The sequence below is a fragment of the Leptonychotes weddellii genome, chromosome 15 (assembly GCF_054177405.1).
Source record: "Leptonychotes weddellii isolate Sample4059 chromosome 15, ASM5417740v2, whole genome shotgun sequence".
In the NCBI taxonomy this organism is placed as follows: Eukaryota; Metazoa; Chordata; class Mammalia; order Carnivora; family Phocidae; genus Leptonychotes; species Leptonychotes weddellii.
In genome coordinates, this window is record NC_138383.1 from 18,397,416 (window position 1) to 18,417,164 (window position 19,749).

Here is a 19,749-nt window from a genome sequence, read left to right on the forward strand (position 1 = left end):
AGAGCATGAGAGGGAGGAGGGTCAGAGGGAGAAGCAGACTCCCTGCCGAGCAGGGAGCCCAATGTGGGACTCGATCCCGGGACTCCAGGATCATGACCTGAGCTGAAGGCAGTCGCTTAACCAACTGAGCCACCCAGGCGCCCCACCAGCACCTTCTTGAATCCTGAGAAGTGATGGCCAGTGGAGGGGGAAAGTCCTACAGGCTCTTCCAAAATTCCAGTAAATTCTAATGGAAGAAATCCGCCCTTAGGTTTGAGCAGTAGTTCTTAAAGTCTCACCCTGGTGTTCCCCTTTCTCCAGGAGAGTAGGGTCTCCCCTGGGGACAGAGAGGGACCCCTTCACTGGGTCAGAAGGCTGTGTCCAGTTGGCACCGACGCCAGCAGCATAACCTGACTGCAGAAGTTCTAGCAGCTGCAGGGCCCACGCCCCCTGCCGCTTCCCCACTCTGGGGTCTTCATCCAGCTCTCCCACTCCTCCCCAAGGACAGCCCCGGCAGATGGCCCCACCTTCATGGATGGGGAAACTGAGGCCCAGAGAGTGTAGAAGGCTGGCTTAGCCCCAAAATGACTCAGGGATTAGGTGGGAGTATGTGGGGGCCTGGAACTGCCCACCAGAGCCAGCCCCAGGCCGACCTGTGGACGCATCACCTGTAATCACCACCTGCCTGGGTCCCACTTGGCGCCAGGGCACCTGGATAGCATCTCTTCTGTCCCCCAAACAGCCCTTGGGGTGGGAGCACCTCTCACAACCCATGACTCAGGTGGGGAAACTGAGGTAAGGGGGAGAACGTGCCTGCTTTTTTACCGCCCCCTCCCCACACACATATACTTAATCCTCTCAATCTGGGGAAGAACTCACTAAGGTAAGTCACTCCCAATGAAGAGTCAAGGAGAACTTGACATTTTCCATTTGGGTCACCTTTTTCATCTCTCCTTTTAGGAGAAGAGTGGGATATTACGTTCTTGGAGCACAGTAAAGAGTAGCCACATGAGATGCCTGCCTTTTCCCTTGACCCCTTGGCTAAATCCTGGTGGCCTTCCTGGAGGGAGCTAGGAAGGAGAGCAGTTCAGCCAGTCTGAGTGGCAAGTCTGGCCTCTCTCCCTGGCCCTGGTGGGTGTAGGGAGCAGGGGGCCTTTTAGAGACCTCACAGCCATGAAGGACATTCCATTAAAAGCTTTTGGGTGGGCGCCTGACTGGCTTAATTGGACGACAAGGTGACTCGATCTCTGGGTTGTAAATCTGAGCCCCACATTGCATGTAGAGATTACTCAAAAGTAAAATCTTAAAAAAAAATAAAAGCTTTTGGTATCTCCAAATGAGGTTATGCTCACAGTTACAGAGACACGGGGATAGGAATGAAGTCAGAAAATGCTTGTCTCATGACTTTAACCTTTAGTACAATTATTTTGACAAACCTGGTTGGTGGTGGTGGTTGTGGGTTTTTGCCTTTTTTTTTCTGGTAATCCATTGGTATCCTCAAAAATGGAAATGTCCCAGGCCTTGGAGCGCCCCCCTCCCCCCCCCCACATAAGCACACACACATTTCGGATGGACCTGGCCTCTCTCCAGCACCCTCCGCGTGGCCCTGGCCAGGCTTCACCCGGCCCCACGCCCCCTGCTCCTCCCCTCACCACTTCCGGGTGCTCTGCCGGGGCCATAAATTATCCATGAGCTCGAAGTTGGCTGTTGCTTCAACTCAGGGCTGAGGTGACGATGAAATATTCAGGGATCTCAACTCTCAAATTCCCTGGTGGCCGCAGGATGGAACTGGGGAACAAGGGATTCACGTAGCAGGGCGGGGGGCGGAGGAGGGGGGCTCCAAGCCCTGACCACGGGTCCCGCCCTGCTGGAGTCTGGGGCCCAGAGGCCTGGGAGGTGGGGGAAAGGTCCCTATGACATCCAGGACTGTGGCTCTGGGTGGTGCCCTCTTGGTGTGGAGGCTTGCGCGGCAGTGAGCAGAGGTGACTGATTTCCACCCCTGGGGAGGGCCGGCCAGCCCAGCAAGGCCCCAGTGGCCCCCCAGCCCTGGCTCTCAAATCCCGAAGTTTTCCTCCCGAAGTCCCAACACGAGGTGACTTCCCACAAAATTGGTTCTCCTCTCCCCCTAACACATACACCGCACCCCACCTTTGCTGAGATAGAAAAGACCTAGATTGGTGAGACCGGTGGGCTGGGGGGTGGGGCGGGGGAAGGCAGGAGACAAGGTTCAATTCTCAGGCCTGCCAGGAATTTGCTTGTGTGACCTTGGGGACGTTCCTTTCCTGGTTCTAGCCTCAGTTTCCCCATATATACAAGGAAGGACTCTGATTGATGTTTCTTCTTCCTTTTCCCAAGGACTCTCCACAGGTGCGGGAGAAATCCTGTCATCAGGTTGTGTGTGTGTGCACACGCGTGCAAGCATTCTCACGCTTGCACACGCGTGTGCCAGGGGAGGGGCAGCCTCTCCGTGGGAAGGGCACCTGTCAGGGTAGGCATCTCTCCAGGATTGTTGGGAGCAGGAGGGGCAGGCGGGCTGGCAGGTGGGTGGGGCCTCAGCTGCGTCAGCCTGTTCCAGGCCAGGAGCAGCAAGAGGGGTGACTCAGGTGGCAGGGTTCCCCCTGCTGCTTCCCCCCACCCAAACTCTCAGCAGGGGGAGGGGATTGCTCAGAAAACCAGGGGGACAGAGCTCAAGAATACAGTCCCAATGCTTGGAGCCCGTCCTGTTGAGTTCCTGAAATTCAGGAATCGCACCTTGTTGGGGGGTTGGGGTAGGTAAGGGGGTACCTACTGGGGGATCGTCATGCTCTGGAGAGGTCCTGACCCTCTTCCAGCCTCTCCCTATCCACCACCACCTCCGGCCCCTGGTATCTCCCCCTGGCCTGTGCTATTTCTGGCTGTCCTATCTCTGTTTTCTTGTCTCCCTGTTTTCTTTTTGACATTCCATCCCCGCCCACACGCCTTGCAGTGAAGTGTCTTGGGAGCTACCTCTATAATTAAGAGCCCTCCCCTGGCCGGCTGGGCACACACCCTCAGGACCAGGCTGTGGCCATCTGTCTCTGGCCTCCAGGCTCCTCCCCCCTGACAGAGGGCAGCACAAAAAGCAGGAGCACCCCCCCACACACACACACACAGGGCCCTTGCACCATCCTGTGTGCTCCTGCTCCCAGCAAGGCCTGGCCCCGCTCCCGCCAGGAGAGCTTGGGAGCCAGAGGCCCTTCTGCAGCCATCTCCCCAGCCCCGAAGGGATCCCACTGAGCAATCCCCCCACCCCGACACCAGCCGGCAGGGGCCAGAGTGCAAATGGAGGCCCGCATACAGACATCTAAGTTGGGCACAAATCAAGCCAACAAACTGTTAAGTAAGGTGTACCTTGACAAGTATACCCCTACAGCGACCTGAAGGGCCAGGATGGAACTGAGAGTTCTGATTCCTTCTCAGAGCACAGCAGCCTGGGGTAACTGTTCCCTGACCCCCAGTGCCTGGGCCATCTCCCCTTCCCTTTGCACCCCTGGCTCCCCACTCACTAGCACATGACCAAGGGCTTCCAGCATGTGTGTGTAGATACCCCAGCAGCATGTCCTCTGTGTCCATCCCTCCCCCATCCCTGCCCCTGTCACCCCTTGGACCAAGTGTGCACGTAACACACATGCTGCTTCTGTCCATTCTCAGGAGAAAGAGCCAGAACAAGAGAACTACAGGCCACCCAAGCAGGGTCAGCTCTGGGCAGGGAATTCCGGTTTCCCGTCCAGAGTGTGGTCTCAAAGGGGAGAGGGATGAACACTATGTAGGCTCCTCCCCTTGTTCCTGTGTGGAGGGGTGCTGTCCCCTGCCCCCCCCCCCATGGGAGGACCAGGGCTGAGGCCCCTTCCACATGCCTGTGGATGGCTCTGCCCCAGGGCCGAGAGAAGGCCAGCGCTCAAGATGCCCCTCGCTCTGTGCATTGCCTCTGATTCCAGTCTGCTCCCCCAGGAGTAACTTGCAATTGTCTGTTTTTCCTGCTGTGGAAAGGCAGCGTCATCAGCCTGAAGTTTAGCCACCCATCTGTTCACCCCATCTTCTTCTATAAGATTTTTTTAAAAAATTCAGGGAGCCTGCTGTGGGGCTCGATCCCAGGACCCCGAGTTCATGACCTGCTGAAGTCAGCTGCTTAACCGACTGAGCCACCCAGGTGCCCCCGATCTTCTTTTGTAGAGGTGGCCATCCCTGCGGCCACCTTGGGTCAAAGAGGAGGGAAGAAGGGTGTGTGTGTGTGTGTGTGTGTGTGCTGGGGGAGAGTGCTGACGTGCCTGGTGTTTGTATGTGTGAATCTAGGCCCGTCAGTGTATATCCCGGAGGTATGAGTGCAGATGGTTGTGTGTGTGGCTTTTGCACATCTAAATCCCTGACAGAGAGGGGGCCGAGTTGGAAGACAACAGCATCTCTCCTAGCTCCTTATATGGCCCAGAGGCCTGCGGAGGATGAGCTGAGGAGAGCGGCCTGGCTGTTGTTCACCTTCCTCCAGGGAAGCACCTCCCTGGCCCCCACCCTCCCAACTCCCCCACCCCAACATTGGACCCTCATCATACCCCTCTTTGCTGGTAACTTCCACCTCTGGGGAAGTTTGGGATGAGCCCCTTGATGCCCTTTCCTTCTTTGCTCTGAGAACCCAGACAGCTGCAAGGTTGCATTAACCATTTGTGTTCTTCATGGCCCAAGGACTCTGCTTCCACTGAGCTCTGGGCAAGAGAAATGAGCTTAAAATTCAGGCATACGAAGTGAAGCTAGACATAAGGAACTTACAATAAAAGGAGACAAGGGTATTCATATAATATCTGGAGACTCTCCTTTCCTGGAGATTTGTCAAACAGAGAAACCCCTGCCTTGAAAGGCTTGGAGGAAGGGGACTGGGTAAGATGTTCCTGTGGCCTGTCCTTCAAGTTCAAGCTACCGGGGAGTCTGTGGCCACAGAGACTCTCATCCCTGTCCCTAGGCACCTCCTCGCCCCTTGAGACCAAATCCTCTACACAGGCAGCTCATTGTAGTAAACATCATTTTCTGATTCTTTTCTGTATCCTACAGATGAATCCTCAGTGCCTGGCAGGCACACAGTAGGTGCTTAATAAATGTGCCAAAAATCCCTTGATCTGGGAGGAGTCACAGCTCTTATTCCAGTCTTTCCTGCTGCTGTGGGTGGTACCTCCACCCAGTCCCAGCCTGATGCTTAGCTGTGGGGCCAGCATGTTGCAGCTTGTTCCAGGCTGACAAGCAGGGAACATTCTGGGGAGATACACACACATACACAGAGGCTTTATTCTGAAGCCCTCTTTGTGCCCCCCTTCTCCACCAGGCTCTTCCACCTCTCTGTCATCAACCAGCCTGTATGCAGAGAGAGGAAGACAGGAAGGAAAGAGTGAAGTCAGGCTCCAGTCTGGGAAGTATGTGTGTCTATGGGCAGGGCTGGGGGTGGGGAAATGGGCAGGGGATGGGGAGAGTAGGGAGAGGGAGGAAGTGAAACCCTAGGGCTGGGAGCTCTATTCCTCCTAAGCTGAGGGCTGGCCACTGTACAGCCTGGCTGGGGGTTGGGGGGAGCAGGTGGAGGGGTGGGCAAGGATAAGGTAGGGAGGAAGATACTCAGAAAAGCAAGAGGAGGGGGAGTCAAGGAAACTAAGTGAAGGGCAGTGGCCCTGGCATGTGGGATGGTACCTGGTTAAGGATGTTGATGTCTCCCTGGCCCCCTCCAGGAAAGCTTCCTGGATGGCACAAGCCTCAGAAGTGAGACTGTTTTGGCCATCATTCCTTTCTCTGGTGGGAAAGTGGTCAAGTATACTGCTGGGATGCTAGCTTTGGGACTATAGATCTTGTTTGAGGGAGGACCTTTTCATGACAACCACTCCCCCAATTACCACACACTCAGAGTGGCTAAGATGACCTGTTTACACTTAGCTCTCCGGGAACCCTTCGAGGGTTAGGATCCTTGTGGTTTTCTGTGTTACCAGAGTCCAATCTGGTGCCTTGAATGAATGTCTGTAGTAAGCTCAGCAGACTGTACAACCACGAGAGCGGGCACCCATTTCATTAACCACAGGACGGAAAGACCCTTGTCTTCTTAACTTGCTTGCCTATTGGGAAGTTCTTTTTGATTACTAACCCACAATCTTCCACCACTGAGGGGGCTGCTGCCCCATTTCTTTTATGCTAGTGTTGATTTCCTTTAGATCTGATGCCTGTTTTTTTTTTTTTCCCAAACCCACCACTACTTTCTCTTTGTTCCAAATCTTTGTTCTTCTGTCTCTGCCCAGAATATTTGCTTTTGCCTTTCCCCCCACCCCTCCCCGCTGCTTTTGACATTTTATGTCTAAGCTATTATTCCACCAGGGGCGCATGCGTTTGGTGGGCCTTGAAATTAGAAGAAAGGGGTGCTAGTGGAGGATATGCCACTTTGTTGTTTTGTGACTTCTCTGAATTTCAGCTTCCCCATCGTTGAAATGAGGCTCGTTTTGTTGTCCTAATTTTTTTTTCAGAATTGTCATGAGAATTAAAAAAAACCCAAAAACCCTCCATATCTTTAAATTCTAACATTTAGCGGTTGTCCAAATGATTTCACAAACCTTAATTTTATTCCCGCACCCCCCATGAGACATACAGCTAATGTACCCATTTTACAGATGAAGAAAAACAGGATGTAAGATGAAGTAACTGGCTGAGATCATACAGCTACTAAGTGGCAGAACCCAAACCCAGGCCTTCTAATTCGAAATCTCATGAGCACTCTTGTCTTTGGGGAAAAAATCCCAACCTAGAAAAAAAAGCCTATGAAATGCTATACAAATATGTTATTATCCCTCTGTGGCAAGGGTGAATAAGCGCAAAGAAGCATCATGCCTGACGCTGAGTTGGCTGGCCTGTAAAGGCGTCTGTCCTTTCCCATGGCGCCTCCTGACTCACCTGTTGGACAGGTAGGGGGAAGGGGAGAGTAATGAGTCTCACCTGCTCAGAGCTAGGGTGGGGCAAGACACACCCCATCCTTCCCATTGGTTCTTTCCTTAGTCTTACTGACAATCCCTTGCCCAATCAGGAGGAAGTAACCTTCTATCTGCCAATAGGTGCGGAGTGAGGATGGAACCTCAAGTTGGAGGCCGTCCCCAGAGCCGACTAGCAGTCCCTGGGGCCAATGGCCAGCGGATAAACAGAGGCGGCGGTGGAAGAGGACTGGGCGCGAGGCTCCGCCCCTCGATGGGACAGTCAGGAGAGGCAGCCAGTGAACCCTCATCAGCGGGTGGGCGTTTCCCTCGGGGGCGGAGCTTCGAGGGGGCGAGAGGCGTGGCTTGGCTGTCAGGTCCTTTCGCCTTTTGTTCGGTTACTGAGTTGCTGCCTTGGCCAGAGTTCGGAGCAGCCGCCGCCCGAGCGCGCCGAGCTCAGTTCGCTGCCCGCGCCGGCTCCCAGCCCGGCCCGACCCCTACACCCAGCCCGGCCAGGCTCCACAAGCAGGTGCGGACGATCGGGGCGGGGATCGCTGGGGCGAGGGAAGGGCGGCGAGCGGCCGAGAGGCCGATCCCCGCCGTCTCCGGGCAGGTGAGGGAGCGAGCCAGGGAGCGCCACCCTGCACTGGCGGCAGGGGGCGCGCTGGGGTCCTTGGGCGCGGCGACTCAGGGGGCGCGAGGTTCCGGCCTTGTGCGCCGGGGGCTGCGTGAGCTGGAGATCAGAGAAGGGCGGGGAGGGATGAGGGCAGGTGCCTCTGGGGTCGCGCCTGACCTGCGGCCGGTGGAGCTCGCCCGACGCCGCATCCCCGACTCTTCGCCCTGACTCTTGTGAGGGAGACTTTGCCCTGCTCCTCTGCGTCCCAGGGCTCACTCTGTAGTCAGGAATGTACAGTTCGGGAAACTTGCTGCCGCTGGTGTCTTTGGGGCCACCCTCACCCCACCTCACGCGTCATCTTCGCTTCCCCTCCCTCTCTACTCCCCCAGGCTTGGGTGGGGCCCTATTGTCTGCGCCCGGCTTGCCCGACCGTGGGGGCCGAGCGCACATTTTCCCAGCGTCGCGGGCCCCACCTGCGGAGCAGGTGAGCACTCAGTGCAGAGGCCCAGCCCTCCAGCGCCCCGGCCTCGTCGGTACTGTACCTGCGGCGCCTCCCTCCGCCCCGGTGGGTGCCGGGCTAGGGCTCCGCCATCGGAGGTGGGATGGGATGACAGCGGGACTGGTGCAGGGCCCGGCTGCGCGCCCAGCTGGTGTCTGGCACCCGTGGCTCGGACTGGGGTCTGAGCGGAGGGGTCGTGCCTGGTTGGAGAATTCCCTGGCCCAGTTTCCAGTAGCTGCTGCTTCCAGAACGTCGACAGGGGAACAGGACTACTCTTCTTCTCTAACCTCTTATTGTCGAAAAAATCACCCCAAACAAACTTTCTAGGAGTATTCACGGCAGCTTTCTCTGCGGGTTTAACTGCCTCCTTGCCCAAGGGCTTTCCCCCCAGGCTTAGGGGGTCCGTCTTGGGACAAAGCCCCCTCCCCCAGTTGGCCCGGCTGAGCCCGGGCCAGTGCCTGCGCTCTGACCCTATCCTCCCTGCCCCCACCTCCATCCTGTTTGCTGGGCCCCTGGGGCCCGAGGTGGGGGCAGGGGTTGGGGGGTGGGCCAAAGGGGAAGCAGCTTCTTCCTTCTCTTCCTGCCTCCGGGGACCACCACACCCCCTCGCTTGAGGCCAGTGGCTCTCTCCCAAGCTTTGCCCCCTCCCCAGGAATGGGGGTGGGGCGGCCAAACTGAAGAGGGTGGGGGGAGCGATTGTTCTGGCCTTTTTCCCCCTCTACCCCATCCCCCACCTTATATAGCTGGCTGGTCTTTGAGGCCGGAGAGTGTGGAGCTTGGGGTTTGGTTTCCATTTGATTTCTGGGTTTTGAAGGTGCATTCCTTCGGGAGGCTTTTGCAGTCAGTCTCCCAGCCACCTCTTTCTGAGAGAGCTGGGTGGGGTGAGTGGGACAGGCTATGCGGCAGAAGGTTTCGGGAGAGCTGCATGAGGGCTCCCTTCACCCCAATTTCCTGAGAGCCCCTTCCCTAGGCAGAGTTGGAGATCACCAGGCTTTCAGCACTGGTTTTTAAAAATCTGAAGTGTGGTCTTTCTGCAGAGATTTGGACGCCAGCCTCCTTGGGGACCAGAGGGGAAATATAAGAGCCAGGCTCTCCCTTAGTTCGGGGGTGAAGGGAGTATGGAGGGAATCAGGGTTGCTTGGCCTGACTCAGTTGGGAAGACCCTACCACCTCTTTCCTGGTTGTAGTTGGGGGAGTGGGCAGGGGTCAGACCCGTCCCCGTGGAGTGCCCTGAGTTAGGGGGAGGCTGAGGAGGGAACCCCATCCTTCTTCTCTAACGGGTAGTGTACCTCTGGGGAGCCAAAAGGTCATGGAATTTGGGCAAAAATAACCTGTTTTCCCTCTGCTGTGTGCCAAAGTGGAGGAGGGGAAGGCATTGTAATTACATTGGTAAAATGATTAGTTTAGCTAATCTGGTCTGTGACTGTGATCAAAAGATAATACTGAGGAAGTATTGCTAGGAGGTGCCTGGTGGCAACTGGTGGTTCTCGGACGGGAGGTAGAAGGGGGAAAAGGTAGGATCCAATGAGTCATTTCTTGCTAGATCAAGCACCAGCTTGGGTGACAGGAGCCCTCTCCACCCTGCCCCACCCCCATTTCCTCTGGAACCTCTGTTCTGGCTGCCAGCGCTGAAGCTCCCCGCTGAGGCTCCCCGCTGGAGGCTCGAGGGGCAGGTCCTGATGAGGGGCTGGGGAGAAGAGCCACCTGAGAATGAGATGGGGTGATTGACTGTCAGTGGAAGGGCCGTGGGCCAATTCTGAGCACAGTGAAATGGGCGTGGACTGAGCTGGGTTTGAATCTCAGCTCTGCCACTCATTACCTGTGTGGCCTTGGTCAGGTCCCTTCATCTCTCTGAGCCTCAGTGACCTCTGCAAAATGGGAGTAATACCCACGACCCAATAAGTACTTGACAAATGGTAACTAAAAATGCACGGGAGGACTTTACAGATACCAGCACTTTCCTTTGAGTGTTTTCACTTATTCCTGACGACAATCCCTAGAGGCAGGTAGCATTACCCCATTTGGCAGATGAGGAAACTGAAACTCAGGGGAGTTAAGTAACTTGCCCAAAGTTGCACATCGAGACCCAAGCAGGGTCAAGACTAGCCTTTGGGTCCTCTGGTTCCAAGCTCAGAGCCCATCCTGCTGTATCATGTATGACCCAACTGCAGCTCTGGGAAGAACCTGCTCCTGCTCTTTGAGAGCCTCTGCCTGGGAGTTTGGGGAGAAGAGAATTCTAAATGACCCAGCCAGGTTTGTGTGGGTGGTGAAGGTGGGGGCAGGTTGGTCAGGAGGGGGTGACTCATGTCCTAGCCTCCAGCCCTCTGAAACTTCCCTGGCTTGGTTTTTAGTTCCTGGGGGAGGGGGCCATCTCCCCAGGGCCAGGGGCTGTGGCCATGTGTGGAGGAGGCTGGTGGGGCAGAGGAGGGCAGGGGTCAAAGCTGCTGCTGTCTCCTGGCTTGCGCCGGGCCAAATCCTGGGCTGTTCTGGGCTTGTCCCTGTATAGGGAGTGGGGCTTCCTGCTTTGCCTGGGGCTGGGGCTGTGCCAACATAAAGGGGAGCCTGGTCCCTGGGGAGGAGAGAGAAATGAGAGTCAGATTTAGGACTGGGCCACTGGGCTATAGGATTGTGCCAGTCAGTACTGCTTGGCTGCTCTGGGGCCGAGAGCTGGCTGTCCTCTGCTTGGGAGCCTGGGAGCCTGCAAGCCTGGGAGACTAGGAGACTGGGAGCCCGGGAGCCTGGGAGACTGGGAACCCGGGAGCCTGGGAGGGCCTTTCTGGTGATGGGGTGGGGTCATCCAGAGCCTTGGTCCCTGAGGGATGGGCTGGTGTCACTGCCTTCTGAGACCTGTCACCTCTGCCAACCGGGCACCTGACACCAGATGGGCCTGGAAAATGGGGCTTCTCTCTGTGTGGGTGCAGCCTGGGCACTGAGCCTGTCAGCACTGGGCTTTTGGATCCCTTGAGGTCAAGAGGGGCACCTGGGCATGGGGATTATTGATCCTGGAGAAGAGAAGGCTGAGGGGACTTGATGTGACAGAGAAGGAAAGAGAATGATCTCAGTCCTGACTGATGCTATAAAGAGGGTGCTGGGCTTGTGGTTTTCCATCACCCTTGGGGATACAAGGGCCATGGGGACTGATGCTCTTAGGGAAGGAATGGAGGCTAGACAGGAGGAAGGACTTCCTGTCTGTTAGAGATGAGCTCTTGCATTGCTGAGTAAGAGGGAGAGATGGAAGGTCAGAGGCGACTCTTCTCTGAAGAGGAGGAAGCAGGGTTCTGTCTGCGGGAGTTGGAGGAGGGCCATCGTGCCCGAGAGAGAGGGCAGGCAGGAATCAGTACCTTTGGTGCCAGTCTGAGGTTTGTTGGGGTCCCTGGGGAAACACGCAGGGTGGTGTCTTCTGGGAGAAGAGAGTCCTGGTGGTAAGAGGGACAGGTATCTGTGAGCCGGCTGGCCCAGTGACCCTTGTGAAGAGAAAGAGAGGTGTGGCTGGAGCAGGCCACTCAGCTTTGTGTCCCTGCAAGTGACATTTTGAGGCCTCTCTCCTGGGACATGGTTGAATCTGATGGCGGTCTGGGGGCATGGACTGCCCCAATTTCTAGCAACTTCCTTGGCCAGGCCTGAAGAAAGCTCTTTGCTCAGCCTCCTGGCACCTCAGCCTTTGGGGGCCCTCAGGACAAGAAGCTCAGCTCTCTGTGACCTGCAGAGTGTGGGTTCACAGGTCTGCTTTCCTTCTCCACTGTAGGGACACTGGGCTGAGTGTCTGGGACAGGCAGAGTTGGGATGGGGCTGGGCAATCAGTATGCTTATTTGGGGGATGCTGAGGAGGCTGGACTCTGTGACACCTCCTCCCTCTTGATTGAAAAAGTAACATCTGATCATTGTAAAAAAATAACTGGAAAGTTTAGAAAAGTTTACAAGAGAAAAAAAAAAAATCATCCATGATCCCAACACTAACGTTTCTTTCCCTCTCTTTTCTTGTTTCTTTCTTTCTTTTTTTTTTTTTTAAAGATTTTATTTATTTGACAGAAACACAGCGAGAGAGGGAACACAAGCAGGGGTAGTGGGAGAGGGAGAAGCAGGCTTCCCGCTGAGCGGGGAGCCCGATGCGGGGCTCGATCCCAGAACCCTGGGATCACGACCTGAGCCGAAGGCAGACGCTTAACGACTGAGCCACCCAGGCGCCCCTCTTTTCTTGTTTCTTAACCTCTCTCTTGATGATCTCACGCTCTGTAGACAATAACAAATTTTAACCAAACCTTTATCCAAATCCTAGTTTTCTCCAGCAAATGCAGAACAGGGAACTCAGGGTTGGTTCTTCCCTGTACTTCCCGGAGAGGGTCAGGCAGATCCCTGCAGAATGAAACCCTGGGGGATCACCCCCTAAGGAGAGGATGCCAGCTGGGGTCAGGGCTGCCCAGCCCCCCGGAGGCCCTGGTGTGTGAGGCCCCACTGGCGCAAGTCACCCTTTGCTGTTTCTTGAGGCTGGGTGCGGTGTGTTTCCACTCTCAGGAGCCCTGGTGTGGGGTGATCCGCCAGTTTGGGTTTTTGCCCACAGAGGGTCACCAGCAGAGACGGGAGCTCCAGCTGGAGTCCTCCGCAGGGGAGCCCGGAGGTCCTCAGGGTCGAGCCACCTGGCCCTGCATTTCCCTCTCCTCCAAGTCCCCTTCATTTTCCCACCCTGGTTTGTTTGCTTTGGGAAGGAGCCCAGAAGGAAGAAAACAAACAGCAGCTGGGATGGCCTGACCTGAGCCTCCCCCACCCCCAGCCAGTCCTGGGCCGCAGCTTGGGCTGTCCTCCAGACCGGAAGTGAGGGTTTTCCTCTGGAAGCATCCAGGAGGATGGGCTCCTCTGTCTTCTCCTGTCCCCAGGGCCCTGGCCATATGTCGTGCCCATTTCAGTCTCTGTCTGCTCGGGATGACCATTCTGAAAGGAGAGACTACGGAATTCTGTCAAGGAACCTCTCATCTGTGGGGTGTTTGCTGCTGAGGCCACCAGTCTGAGGGGAGAGGCCTAGCTGGGAAGCCCCAGCCTGATGGGGGAGACAGGGCCCTCAAGGGAAGCAGTCACGTCTGTCTCTACTTTTCTAGGGTCTGTTTTTGTCTGTTCTTGGGACCGCTGGCCAAAGCTCTGCTGGAGTCAGAGGCAGTGGGGAAGGGTGGGGGCTGGTGACCCTGCTCAGCCCAGCCTTTCTCCTGGGACTGCTATGTGGGGAATGTCCCGGCCTGACTGGCCTGGCCACCCCTGGATGCAGGAAGCAGCTCATGTGACTGGGGAGAGGAGAGAGCAGAGGGCAGTGGGAGAGCAGTGTCTCCCCTCCTGGACCAGACATAACTCCTTCTCCCCAGCCACACCCCACCCCAGTCCTGGGGCTCGGGCCTGGGGCTGGAAGGCAGACACCCTCCCTGGTCCTGGGTCCCAAAAAGCAGACCGGCTGCTCGCCCCCTTGCCAGGCCCGACTCTGCTGGCCTCCTCCTCTGCCATGTCTTGGCTTGGCTAATACAAGAGAGCTGGCCTGGGCCTTTACTGTGGACAGAGGGCTTCCGCGGTCCCGGCTGTGTGAGATCCACGAACCACATGTGGTCTCAAGAAAGGAGTGCTTGATCATCTCTACTTTGCAGATGAGGAACATGAGGCTTAAGGAAATCGGGTGACTTGTCCGAGAGCACATAGCCAGTGGGTGGCGGGCCTGGAAGGATCCTCTCCCCTGACTCCCAGGCTCTCCTGCCCTGCCCACAGGCCCCCTCCTCTGTCACTGAGCCCGTATCACTGAGCGTCTGCATGGCTGCTGGCCTCTGGCCCAGGGAACTTCTGGAGGGCCCTGCCTGCTCTTCTAGCTCCCTCATGCAGTGTGTCTAAGCCTCCTTCCAGCAGGCCTCCTGGGCGGCCCATTCCGGCCCTTGTTTCTAGGTGTTTTACTGACAGTGGTGCTGGTGGGGGCAGGGGCCTGCAGTAGGTTGGTGGCAGGGTGTTTTTTTTTGTTGTTGTTTATTTAGTTTTTAAAAAAGATTTTATTTTTAAGCAATGGCTACACCCGACATGGGGTTAGAAGCTACAGCCCCGGGGTCAAGAGTTGCTCGCTCCTCCGACTGAGCCGGCCAGCCCGCCCCGCCCCACCCCGTGGCGGTTATTTTGAGTGTCAGGACTGGACCACACTGTCCCGGGACCATCTTGGACTTAGGGTGCCCAGGGGCAGCCTGCTGAGGTGGCCACGCTGGGGAGGAAGCAGGAATGAAGGGCAGGGTGTGTCCGAAGCTCGCCTGCACACTCCTACCCAGTTGGGGACCTCTGTGGGGAGGCTCCTTGGCGCGCCTTCTCCAGGGCCCAGGCTCCTCTTCCTGTCGCCGGTGCTGTCCCCACCCCACGCTGTGATCTTGTTGCCCACAGTAGAGCATGCTGCTAAACAAAGGCCCCCCGTGTCTGGCTCTGCCCGGCTCTGGCCGGAGCGCGTGGGCAGGGCCCGTGCCTGTCTCGCCTGCTTCCACCCTGGCTCTTTCCGGGGGGCGTTGGGGCAGGTCCCGCGCCGGGTCCAGGGTGGAGAGGGGTGAGACCAAGCTGGGCGCGGCCCGCTCCACCCTGGGAACTGCCCAAACAGCACTTTTGTTTCTTGGTGATAGAATGCCCCTGGTTCTCCTGGGAGCTGGTGAGGAGGAAGGTGGGGCGGCCTGACAGTCCTGCCTGAGGTCTGACTCCTAGCCTTCCTGCTGCAGGAGGAGCTCACCCCGGGATCCTTTCTTCGAGAAGCGTTCTGGTGTGTGTCCTCTCTGAACTGTGTGCCGTCCCTCCCCTGGCCCACCCTCAGCCTTCTCTTGTCTGTCGTGGGAAGCCTGAGTCTTAGATAATCAACGTTCCTCTGAGATCAGCTGGGCCACTCTTTCTGTGGATGAAGCACAGAGGGCAAGTAATCATCTAAGGACACCAGTAAGCTTGTGGCGAGCTGGGATGCCTGATTTCGTAGCCAGTGCTCTGCCTCCAGCTGTGAGTCCCCTTGGCCTCCCCAGCCTCTCCGCCCACTCGTAGGGGCTCCGCTCTACCCACGCCCCAGCCGCCCGCTCCCCTTGACCGCAGGGCGTCCCCTGTTAGGAGCCAGGGGAGCAGCCCTGTTTAGCGGGCTGGAGGCCGATGTGCAGCGAGGCTGACCCAATCTGGGCAGAGCACTGCCCTGTTCTCAGGGTGGTGTCTCAGTCTTCTCAACTGGAAATTGGGTGTGGATAAATGCCCGCCAGGGTGGCTTTGAGGGAAGCGTGAGATTCATTTGACAGTAAAAGCAGCTGAGTGTCCCTTCCCCCATGGATCCTTTGACCTCCCTGTGGCTTCTGTCTCGCCCTGGGCAGCCGCCAGCCCTCAGCTTCTCTTGGCTCCAGGCCTGCGGCTGGCGGGGGTGTGGGGGGGGTGGTGAGGGGCCTGCTGGGAAAATGCCCCTCCTGTGGCCAGCCTTGGCCTCGGTGGTCCCCGTGGATACGGGGCTGGCAAGTGGTGGTGGTGGGGGGTGATCTCTGAGGTTCAGGGTGAGGCCTGCGCCCCTCTGGCTGGGCTGAGGAGCCCCAGGGGAAGGCGGCGGTCTCTGCTGGGGAGGGGCTCTTCCTGGCTTAGATGGAGCGTTCTTATGATCCGGGCTGGAGATTTCCAATTTGTCCTGAGCAGATCTGACTATACGGCTCAGCGCCCAGATGGGGGCTCCGCCCTCTGCCTGGCGTAGTGGTCAGTGCAGCTGTACATCCTGATGGAGTTTTACCTCCCTTCGGCAGCACTGGGATGTCCAAGGCCTCCTCCCCGGGGTCTTTTCCTCCCCAGGGGCGGCTCTGTGACAGGCTTGCTTCTCCAAACTTCTCCATTCTTTCTCTCTCCCACCTCCAGTGTGTGGTTAGGGCGGGGGCGGGGGGCTCCTCCTGAAATAGCCGGTGCCTGGGAAGCAGCTGGGTGCAGCTGGTGGCACCCAGCCTGCTGTCTGGTGCGTTCTGGGCCTGCTTCTGTTTATCAGCTCGAAACTCTGAGTCACTTGGGGTGAAGGGAGGAGAGGAAGGAGGCGGCTGGGAGCCAGTCTGGCTCCTGCCTCTGCCTGTTCAGGTATGCTCACAGGCAGGGAAGGAACCCGTGTCAGGTAAAAGGCAGGGAGGCCTGAGGATCATTCGTCCTCCTCCTTGAGGGTGGCCCTGGGAAGACATACCCTGCTGATCTTTGTTCCCGGGGTGGGGCCTGCCTGAGCCAGCCCAACCACCCTGGGCCTTACCCAGTTCCCCGTCACGATGGGGACAGTAGGTTTGAGGGGCTGCGTCGCGTCCGCCTTCGTGGGTGGGCCGGCCTGTGGTCTGTTTGCTGTCTGAGGCCACACTGCGTGTGCAGAGGCCACAGACTGGGCTATCCCTCACGCCTCTGCCTGGTCCCAGCTCTGCCATTTCTCTGCTGTGCCACCTGCCCTGGTGGAGCCTCAGTTTCCCTGTCCGTAAAGCGGGGAGCACCTGCTTGTGCGGATGACGGCGTTCGTGAATGCTCTGGCACAGGGCAGGCCCTCCCTGGAGCACAGCTTCCCTTGCCTCTCCTCCCAGGGGTTGGACTCTGGAGGTCAGCTCCCGAGACAGGGAAGCCCAACAGACCAAGTGAGAATTCACCAGGGGTCCGCAGTAGGGCCCAGCAATTCGTGAACCTCAAGTGCCCCCAAGTCTCTGCAGGGGGAGGAAGGGGTACCTGAATAGCAGTGACCCCCCTTCGGGGCTGCCCCACCCCTTATCTCTAGTCTGGGTTCTAGGAGGCCAGGAAGTGAGAAAACCCCTCCGAGGGAGAGACAGTGTTGCTGGCCGTGGCCACCAAGACTGAGCACCTATTATGTGCCTGGCACCAGGCTGGGTCTTCTACAAATCCAGCCTTCACGACAGCCTGTGAGGGACGTGGTGTTACCCCATTTTGCAAATGAGGGTTGGGCTCTGCGGAGAGGTGAATTCGCCCAGTAGTATGTGGCTGATACTGGAACTGGTCAGTGGGGCTCAGAATTCTGGAAAAGGCTTCTAGGAGCTGGGGTGCTGGAGAGACAGGGATCTCAGGGCTTGGGCCTCTGGGGTCACTTGTGATCCTTGCCCCATCTTCAGGAAAGATCCTGAGATCCTGGAGTCTCCAAGGGAGCCTTTGACGGCTCCCAGCAGCCTCTGGGGCTCTCCAGAGAAACCTGTCAGACTGCCTCCCTGCCCCACCCAGTTTCCTGTCCAATGCCTGGGGTGTAGGTTCCTCACCAGAGACTTTCCCAGAGAGCCCCATGCATGGGGGTGGGTGTGCAGGACCCCAGAAGCTGCTGGAGGTCCTGAGTGCCTTTTGCTCTGGGAGTGTTGGGCGGGGACAGCAAGGTGAGTGAGCCCAGGGCTGGGTTGGGGCATCTGGCTCTTTACTGCCCCACTGCCCACGTGGGCTGTCTACAAGGCCTGCCCTGCTCCCCAGTGTCCCCCCACCATCGCTCCACCCTGGGCTGGAGGTTAGAGGTCTAAGCCCAGGACTCACACTTGGGTATCCCATTGTGGGCAGTCCCTCCCTGGGCCTGGGGATGGGCTGAAGCTGGGGGCTGGGCCAGATCATGGGATGCCTCCCTGGAACCAGCTGATTTCCTGTCCTTCCTTTGTGTCCCCAGCAGCCGCCATGGAAGTGATGAACCTGATCGAACAACCCATCAAGGTGACTGAGTGGCAGCAGACATACACCTATGACTCTGGCATCCACTCGGGTGCCAACACCTGTGTGCCCTCGGTCAGTAGCAAGGGCATCATGGAAGAGGATGAGGCCTGTGGGTGCCAGTACACGCTCAAGAAGACCACCACCTACACCCAGGTGCCCCAGAGCCAAGGTCAGGATCCCCGGGACTCTTGCATGGAAACTATCCCACGGAAATACTTCAGCAAAAAATCAGCCTCGGCCCTGTCGGGGCAGAGGGAGGCCGACTTTAGGGGGCTCCTGTCTGAGGGAGGAGGTGCAGCTACTTCAGGGTGCCCCCATCTGAGAGGGCGGCGGATTCCTCTTCCTTGAACCTCTCGTATGGAGAGGAAGCAAGACCCTTCCTGCCAGACTGAAGGCACGGTCCTGGTCCTCGATGAACTTATAGTATAATGTCGAGGCATCACTATTGCCCTCAGGGGACCCATGGACTATCAGGAAAGATGGTCCTTTTGCTCCAGGAGCCTCAAATTTGATGGGGAGGCAGGGCTCCCGATGGGGGTAGGAGGAGACCTACAGATAGCCTGAGGCCGGGTGGTGGTGTGACAACCCAGCTGCTGGCTCCTGGCCCTGAGGCTTCCGGCCGGGGCACTGGTCTCTCTGGGGGGAGAGGAGTATGTGGGCCCTAGACCACTGTCCACAGGTGCTTTCAGGGAGCCGAACATTGAGCCCGATGAGCTGTGGGTGCTGGGACAGGTGTGGGGTGGGCTGGCACAGGTGGAGGCCCAGCAGAGCTCAGCCTCAGCACCCGGGGCTCTCCTCCCTGACAGCAGGCAAGCGCCCCTTGGCAGGCCAGTCACTGTGCTGGTAGCTCAAAGCCCAGCATTCAGGTGGGAAAGGTCTGTGGGTGTCTCCTCCTTCCCGACTAATTGGAGGGTGGAACCTCTGCCTCTCTGTGTGTCTGTCCCCCAGGGCATCGGGCTGCCTGGGAAGCTTGGGCACCTATATGTGGGACTCTGGACCCACCCAGGGGGTGGAACACGGAGTCTGAGCTGAGAACCCACCTCCTGCTTTCTGAAACCCACACTCCCGCCTTTCTCTCTGATCTGCTGTATGATACTGGGTGGCCCTCTGGGCCTCTATTTGCTTGCCTGTGTAATGGGAGAGTTGCCTCCTTTGGAGATGATGAGGATATAATTAGAATCATGAGATTTCAGAGTTGAAAGGAGACCTAGGTTGTCTGCTGCTACCTCAACCTGATTGTTAAGGGAGGGGCGTAGGGTTGGGGTTTGGGCTCTGGAGTCAGGCTGTCTGAATTCAGACCCCAGCTTGGGCTCCTAGAATCTCACCATGCCTCAGCTGCCCCATCTGTAAAATGGAGATAATAATAGTACTTATAGGGTTATTATGAGATAAATGAGAAAATATAAGAAAAGCATTTAATTCACTGCTAAGCACATAGTTAAGTACTCAAAAAATGTTAACTATTCTTATGAATAGTAACATTCACTAACACTTTTGTAGGGATGTGTGTACTACTACATCCTTTTTTTCAGAGCGATTTACAACTAGTATTTAATTCCCATAAGAATTCCCTGTGATGGACAGAATAGGTGGGGCCCCATTTTACAGCTGATGTAACTGAGGCAGTGGTGACCTCCCCTGGTTAGAGGCAGAACCGTGCGAGGGTTGTCACTGGGGCCTTGGGGTGGGAGCTAGCCCCAAGAACCCACGTGGGCTGTCTACAAGGCCTGCCCTGCTCCCCAGTGTCCCCCCACCATTGTCCCCCCCCATGCACCTCCTATGGCTCAGTCCCTGCCCGTTGCCCCCTGCCCCCCCCCAGGCGACCTGGAGTACCAGATGTCCACGACGGCCAGAGCCAAGCGGGTGCGGGAGGCCATGTGTCCTGGTGTGACAGGGGAAGACAGCTCACTGCTGCTGGCCACCCAGGTGGAGGGCCAGAGCACCAACCTGCAGCGGCTGGCCGAGCCGTCCCAGCTGCTCAAGTCAGCCATCGTGCATCTCATCAACTACCAGGATGATGCCGAGCTGGCCACCCGGGCCCTGCCTGAACTCACCAAACT

General features: G+C 57.4%; 1 protein-coding gene across 1 annotated transcript in view; it reads right to left on the reverse strand.

The window, feature by feature from the left end:
* Nucleotides 1-6,553: 6,553 nt before the first annotated feature.
* Nucleotides 6,554-19,749, reverse strand: part of LOC102742731 (keratin, type I cytoskeletal 19) — a 187,875-nt gene continuing 174,679 nt past the window's right edge. The window contains exons 6-7 of the mRNA XM_081805018.1: nucleotides 8,076-8,378; nucleotides 6,554-7,810 (exon numbers count right to left, since the gene is read on the reverse strand). Coding sequence (XP_081661144.1) covers nucleotides 7,658-7,810; nucleotides 8,076-8,378 — 456 coding nt within the window. The 3' untranslated portion in view covers nucleotides 6,554-7,657. The remainder of the gene's footprint in view (nucleotides 7,811-8,075; nucleotides 8,379-19,749) is intronic.